This window comes from Salvelinus sp. IW2-2015, linkage group LG12 (assembly GCF_002910315.2).
Source record: "Salvelinus sp. IW2-2015 linkage group LG12, ASM291031v2, whole genome shotgun sequence".
Classification (NCBI taxonomy): Eukaryota; Metazoa; Chordata; class Actinopteri; order Salmoniformes; family Salmonidae; genus Salvelinus; species Salvelinus sp. IW2-2015.
In genome coordinates this window covers 10096233-10103937 of record NC_036852.1, presented here as the reverse complement: position 1 = coordinate 10103937, position 7705 = coordinate 10096233, and the positions used below count along the sequence as shown (strand labels likewise).

The window sequence follows — 7705 nt, the reverse complement described above, 5'->3', positions numbered from 1 at the left end:
TCCAATTGCATCCACCTTTTTTGTCTCTCTCCATATTTCTCCCTCACTTCACCTTTCTCCTACTCTTCCCCCCCCCCCCCCCCCCCCTTTGAGGTTGTTATCTGAGGATGGGGGAGCGTTACCAGAGGCATGGGACTGTTATGACACTGTGACCCTGTGCTGTGTGTCACATTTTGTAGGGATCATCCACTTTAATAGGGGTAGTTTCCCATTTCCAAACGGGGGTTAGGCCGGGTGAGTCAAGTCTGAGGTTTATTTTGCACTAAGCAAAAAGTAATAAGCAATATAAGCGCTGGTGCTAGCAGATGTTTTCTTATGGGACTGTAGGGTGCAAAACACAGGCTGCATCTCAAATGGCACCCTAACGTTTGACCAGGTGTGTACTTATACATCAATCTGCCTCATGCTACAAAGCATTTTATTCGTATAGGGAATAGGGTGGCATTTAGGACGCACACATGACTTGTTAGCGTTTCAGAGGTATCTGACGTTTGTAAATGGGCTTAGCCAGACTGTGGTCCTTTAACACTCACTCTCAAGTCTGTCTAATGGTTGCACCTGGGCCCGTAATTTATAAAGCCTTTCAGAGTAGGTGTGCTGATCTTGGATCAGTTTGGCTTTGAAAAACCGTAAGGAATATAAGGTGGGAACTAAATCAGCACTTCTACTCTGAGACACGTTTTGAATTCAGACCCGGGAGTTTTTCCCTGACCACATGACCTGAACTGACAGTAGTTGAGTCATGTAATGAACGCACACACGTGGAGAAACAATGCAGTTCACTGAGCTGTAGTCATTATGAGCTCACTAAACACCAGCAGCAAATTCCTGTCCCAGCTGCAGAACATTTATTTATCTCTACTGTGTGTGTGTGTGTGTGTCTGTGTGGTGTGTGTGTGTGTGTGTGTGTGTGTGTGTGTGTGTGGTGTGTGTGTGTGTGTGTGTGTGTGTGTTGTGTGTGTGTGTGTGTGTGTGTGGTGTGTGTGTGGTGTGTGGGTGAGAGATTGTTGATGCTGCTCTCCGACAGGGGGATTCTCTGTAACAATAGAAGCAGATTCATATGCACATTATTAGCTTCGAGCCACACAGCTCACACAACACACACACACCGCCACCACGACCTTTTTGTGGCTACTGTATTTGAGGGAAAATGTAACGCGTGAAGCCAGCAAATATAACAGCCCAGTCTAATCCATTGTCCCCCTCTTGCGCAGCTGCATTTTCTCTCCCTCTCGCTCTTTTTTGTTTTTCTTCTGCTCTCTCGTTTCTTTGCCGGAGAAAGTTGACCTCATAAAATATGAAATGAGGATTAGAGTTTAAAGTGTTCGAGTATGAAGGAGTGGTTGAGCAGATAGGGTTAGGGTTCGTAAGAGGAAACCTTAGTGAGTTATTGTAGTGTCGTCTTGTGGGTGTCAGGTGGTCCTAGTGTGTCTTAGGGCAGTGAAGGTGTCCTAGCTGGTTCGCCGTTGCCATGCGCTCCTCAATAACCGTGTGTTGGTTTTGAGGATTAGTATAGGGAGAGTTTATAGGTGATATCTAAGGGTTAGGGTATGAGAGGTGGAGGGTAGAGTAGGATGGTTAGAAGTGTTGGGTGGTAAAATGGGTTGAGGGGGTCGTAAGGGGGTTAGGTATTACCCAGTGTCCTGTGCTCTCCGCCCGTTTACTGCTGCGTTCCTAGGGTTATAGGACCATATCTCGTCTTGTGTAGTGCCCTGCTTCGGCTCTTTACGGTGTCGTCGTTGCTTGCTCCATCTCTCCTTTCTCCATCTTGACCTCATAAAATATGAAAAGGGATTATTTCAGAGAAATTGCAACGTAATGAAAACCTATTATTGTGTCCTGTGGTGCAGTGCCCCTCTGGCAGCTGATGCCGCTCCCTGCCTGCCTCCTCAATCCTGTTGGTGTGGATTAGAGAGAGTGAAAGACTGATGAGGGTGAGAGAGATGGGAAGGTGGGGAAATGGGGGGGGGTGAAGGGGAGTACCCCATTCTTGCCCTCCCCGCCCTCTCTCTCCTATACCATATCTCTCTTTCCCTCTCGCTCTTCTGTCCGTGTCTTGCTCCCTCTCTCTCTTTCTCCATCTCTGCTCAGAGAAAACAGACAAAGGCAACCCTTATGGTGTTCCGATATTCACAGTGTGTGTTTTCTGTGTTTCAGTGGCTGATGAGAGCAACATGAGATCCCTGGCAGAGCAGAGACCAGGTGAAGGAACACGCTCTTCCCCCTATCCATATCCCAAACACACACACACACTCTTCAGACACACACAAACACACACCTTCTCAAACAAAGAAGGCGACTAAACATTGAAAAAAGGTATGGAAAATAATCATAATTTTCAGTGTGCTGTTAAACTGACCGCATAACACATTATGACCTGTTCAGGACACCCCTAACTCCTCTAATGGTTAAGGTAAGGATTGAGGGAAGGGGAAGCTGATCTTAGATCTGTACTTGGGGGGGAAACTTCACCCTGGAACGAACAAACTTCTTCGGGGTGATGCTTTGTGTCACTGAACCTGATTTATGTGTTCTCCTTACTCAGCTGGAAGCAGCAGGAAGTGATTTGTTAAGCTACCTCTTTGCTCCGACAGCCCTAGATTGCATTAGACCCGGTATGTTCTTAATTTGTCTTCTTTCACTTAAGTGAGAAAGAGGGTGCAGGGATTGAATGAAAGGCTTGAACGCACGCCCCCCGCAGACACGCGCGTGCACACACACACACACACACACACACACACACACACAGAAACACACACACCTTAAATCTACCACAGCATAAACTGTTGCCGCATAACGACGACTCTACAAGTCCCACCCCCACAGTAAAGTACCACACTCAGCTTTCCCCACCCCACCCATACACTCAAACCTATTTGTACCCATATGATTTCCCTCAAAGCCCATTTCTGATCGGTAGTCACAATCACCCTTATGGGCTATGATAAATAAATAGATTCATTTTCTACATCAGCCTCTAACTGATGTGGAAGCTAATGCGTATTGACAGGCTGCACTGAGGCCAGTTTGCTGACGGGGCCGTATTTGACGTGGCCCCCGTGCATGATTCTTTAAATGGCCCCGTGCTTCTTTATAGGCCTTGACATATTTCATTAGTTGGGAAGTCTTTAAGAGGGTCTGCTCCGGCTTTAATCTGGCTAAAACCGCTCTGTGTGTGTGTGTGTGTGTGTGTGTGTGTGTGTGTGTGTGTGGTGTGTTGTGTGGTGTGTGTGTGTGTGTGTGTGTGTGGTGTGTGTGTGTGTGTGTGTGTGTGTGTGTGTGTGTGTGAGAGAGCTACTCTTTTTCCTTCTATTTCTCTCCCTCTCTACTTCTATATTCCTGTCTCTCCCCCAACTCGCTCTCTCTCTCTCATACTATTTTTTTCTCTCTCCTATTTCTGTCTGCTTTGTCTCTCGCTCATTTGCTTTTGTGATTTCTTACTCTCTTGCTCTCTCTCACTCTCTCAATACCTTCTCTATTCCTCGCTTTCTCCGTGCTCTCACTCTCTTGTCTTCCTCACCCCTTTGTTTGTTTTACGCCCTTGTTACTCCTGTTACTCTTCTTTCTTTACTAGCTGTCTCTCTCTCTCTTTCTCTCTGGAGCTGTCGGTCTCTCTCCCGCTTAGTCTGTCCCTCCCCTCCCATCCCCATTTCATATTCTCTTATTCTCCATATCCCAATTATCCTTCCTCTCTCTTCCTCTGTTCTCACCCTCTCATCCTTCTCTCTCTGTCCTTCTCTCTGTGATTTCCTAGTGTTATGCGATTATAGGTAACATGCTCCGTCCATCCTTTGAGCTTCCCCTACCAAATCATCATCCTTTCCCTTCTCTCCTACTGCCCTATATCTCCTTCACTCTCTACCTTCTCATAGCTACGCCTGAATAAGCCCGGCTTTAAAGCATCCTGATTTAGGTTATTTCTCTCTCTCTCTCTGTGTGTGTGTGTGTACACTGAACACTAACGCGTAGACACATGCACCTGAGGATTACACATGTGCATGTGTGTGACATAGAAAGAGGGTTAGCTCCAGTAATCCTCAGGTCCTCTGAATAGACAAGAGTGTGTGTATCAACAGCCAGAGGAGAACATGTTCGTTTGGGAGAGGGGATAAATGGATGTTTGGAGGGAGCCTCTCTCTCTCCATCTCTCCGCTGTGGTCTCGGTCTCCATCTCTCCATCCTCCTCTGGCTGTCCCCCGGCTCTTAACATCTTCCCCTGGCAGCTCTACTCATACACAGGTCTGGGAACGCTTCAGCGCGCGCACACACACACACATACCACTTAGTAGCCCTGCGCACACACAGCTTCGAACAAATTTTGTCTCAGCTGTTTCAAGCGTTTGGTGCGTGCGTGTTGTGGGTGTGTGTGCACGTTTTGCTCCACTGATGCCTGTGTTTGTTTCAGTTGGAGATGGGGGAATATCCACCCACACTGAAGCCCTGTTAGATGCGGCAAACACTGGCTAGCTTCTGGCCCGCTGGGCAACTGGCAGTGCCCATTATTCTGTTTTGCCCCCTTCTGCAATTAAACTTTGAAAACATGTAGCCTTCCCTTCCCCCTGCCAACATGGAACCCTGCTTAGTTGTAGTTTTGTTACGCTCTCTCTCTCTACCCCCCCCCCCCCCTCTCTCTCTCTCTCCTCTCTCTCTCTCTCTCTACCCAGCCCCCTTCTCCCCCATGCTCCTGGTTGTTGGATTCAAGTTGAAAGTCACCATGTTGGGCTGATTTGAATGGATGGATCACTCTGTAGCGGGAAGGGCCATCTGTCTGTGTGCTCTGCCCACACTACATGCGTTGTGGTCCATCGCAGCGTAGTAGTGCATTTATTAAGCCTAGCTTTAACAAATGGTTAGTGTCCCATCTCTAGTCCCTGCCCCCCTCTCCCCCTCCCATCCCTCCACGTGACTAATCCACTAAAGGTGAGTCTGTAATTATGAGATGGCCTTTTAAGTCCCTGACCATTATTAGAGCCATACGTCTAACTGAGCAAATATGCAACCATAGGCTCCATCTATACATCTAAACACAATTACTGCCTTCTGCCTGCATCTGTGTCCCGTCCGGGGACGCATTGTTAGTGATTTATCAGAGTGCACTCGGGGAGCAGATAAACTATGATTGGTTGCAACGTTAATTGGAACTAAATTGTGATTGGTCGGGACCTTAATTGGACTGTACTTTGATTGGATGGAACTTTTGAGTTAAGTTAATTATTTCACAATAGACAAGGTAGTGGCCACTTACAGTTGAAGTCGGAAGTTTACATACACCTTAGCCAAGTACATTTAAACTCAGTTTTTCCACAATTCCTGACATTTAATCCTAGTAAAAATTCCTTGTCTTAGCTCAGTTAGGATCACCACTTTATTTTAAGAATGTGAAATGTCAGAATAATAGTAGAGAGAATGATTTATTTCAGCTTTTATTTATTTCATCACATTCCCAGTGGGTCAGAAGTTTACATACCCTCAATTAGTATTTGGTAGCATTGCCTTCCACAATCTTCCCACAATAAGTTGGGTGAATTTTGGCCCATTCCTCCTGACAGAGCTGGTGTAACTGAGTCAGGTTTGTAGGCATCCTTGCTTGCACACGTTTTTTCAGTTCTGCACACAAATTTTCTATGGGATTGAGGTCAGGGCTTTGTGATGGCCACTCCAATGCCTTGACTTTGTTGTCCTTAAGCCATTTTGTCACGACTTTGGCGGTATGCTTGGAGTCATTGTCCATTTGGAAGACCCATTTGTGACCAAGCTTTAACCTCCTGACTGATGTCTTGAGATGTTGCTTCAATATGTCCACATAATCTATAATCACATAATCTATTTTGTGAAGTGCACCAGTCCCTCCTGCAGCAAAGCACCCGCACAACATGATGCTGCCATTTTGCAACTTTGGAAGTATGCTTGGGGTCATTGTCCATTTGGAAGACCCATTTGCAACCAAGCTTTAACTTCCGGACTGATGTCTTGAGATGTTGCTTCAATATATACACATAATTTTCCTACCTCATGATGCCATCTATTTTGTGAAGTGCACCAGTCCCTCCTGCAGCAAAGCACCCCCACAAACATGATGCTGCCACCCCTGTGCTTCACGGTTGGGATGGTGTTCTTCGGCTTGCAAGCATCCCCCTTTTTCCTCCAAACATAACGATGGTCATTATGGCCAAGCAGTTCTATTTTTGTTTCATCAGACCAGAGGACATTTCTCCAAAAAGTACGATCTTTGTCCCCATGTGCAGTTGCAAACCGTAGTCTGGCTTTTTTATGGCGGTTTTGGAGCAGTGGTTCTTCCTTGCTGAGCGGCCTTTCAGGTTATGTCGATATAGGACTCGTTTTAGTGTGGATATAGATACTTTTTTACCTGTTTCCTCCAGCATCTTCACAAGGTCCTTTGCTTTTGTTCTGGGATTGATTTGCAGCAAAGTACGTTCATCTCAACGAGACAGAACGCGTCTCCTTCCTGAGTGGTATGACGGCTGCGTGGTCCCATGGTGTTTACACTTGCGTACTATTGTTTGTACAGATGAACGTGGTACCTTCAGGCGTTTGGAGATTTCTCCCAAGGATGAACCAGACTTGTGGTCTACAATTTTTTTTTTGAGGTCTTGGCTGACTTCTTTTGATTTTCCCATGATGTCAAGCAAAGAGGCACTGAGTTTGAAGGTAGGCCGTAATACATCCACAGGTACACCCCCAATTGACTCAAATGATGTCAGTTAGCCTATCAGAAGCTTCTAAAGCCGTGACATAATTTTCTGGAATTTTCCAAGCTGTTTAAAGATACAGTCAACTTAGTGTATGTAAACTTCTGACCCATTGGAATTGTGATGCAGTGAATTATAAATGAAATAATATGTCTGTAAACAATTGTTGGAAAAATGACTTGTGTCATGCACAAAGTAGATGTCCTGAGTTTTAATGACTCCAACCTAAGTGTATGTAAACTTCTGACTTCAACTGTACATGTGCATTGCTTACTGTACCACTCTAAAACCTGTTTGTTTTATTGTGTCTGCCTCTCCTATACATTGCCCTATGAACACTAAGTTATTCTGTTTTCATCTGGTACAGCTCAAATGTCAACACCCAAAGGTTGTGGTATTAAAATAGGTTTGAAGGTTTCCACCCACCCACGTTATATACCTTTTCCATGTATTGGAAAGGGGAAAATATAGGTTGTTTTACTAGTTCCCATCACAGTGAGCGTGGTTTTATAGGCTAACCCAGAGATTGAATCCAGGGTTCTCCGAGATGGAAAGGTAAAGCGATAATGTCTGTCCTCCATGATGATGAGAAGAAGAGCGAGGCTCACACACACACACACACCGACACGGACAGAGGTGTCTCCATGACAACTGACCTTTTTAAATCATCCACTGCAGGGAGAGGCTGCTTAAAACGTGGCATTTCCGTCACCGGTTGCGCCCTTGCTCAGTTGAGCTGCAGAAATGCTCACTCTAGTCAAAGAGGGAAATGCTCACTCTAGTCAAAGAGGGGAAATGCTCGCTCTAGTCAAAGAGGGGAAATGCTCGCTCTAGTCAAAGAGGGGAAATGCTCGCTCTGGTCACAGAGGGGAAATGCTCGCTCTGGTCACAGAGGGGAAATGCTCGCTCTAGTCAAAGAGGGGAAATGCTCGCTCTAGTCACAGAGGGGAAATGCTCGCTCTAGTCACAGAGGGGAAATGCTCGCTCTAGTCACA

At 46.0% G+C, this 7705-nt stretch overlaps 1 protein-coding gene across 5 annotated transcripts in view; it reads left to right on the top strand.

The window, feature by feature from the left end:
- Positions 1-7705, top strand: part of pard3ba (par-3 family cell polarity regulator beta a) — a 198442-nt gene that overhangs the window by 129837 nt on the left and 60900 nt on the right. For all 5 annotated transcript variants that reach the window (XM_023997820.2, XM_023997819.2, XM_023997823.2 and 2 more), the window contains one exon: positions 2158-2202. In XM_023997820.2, coding sequence (XP_023853588.1) covers positions 2158-2202 — 45 coding nt within the window. The remainder of the gene's footprint in view (positions 1-2157; positions 2203-7705) is intronic.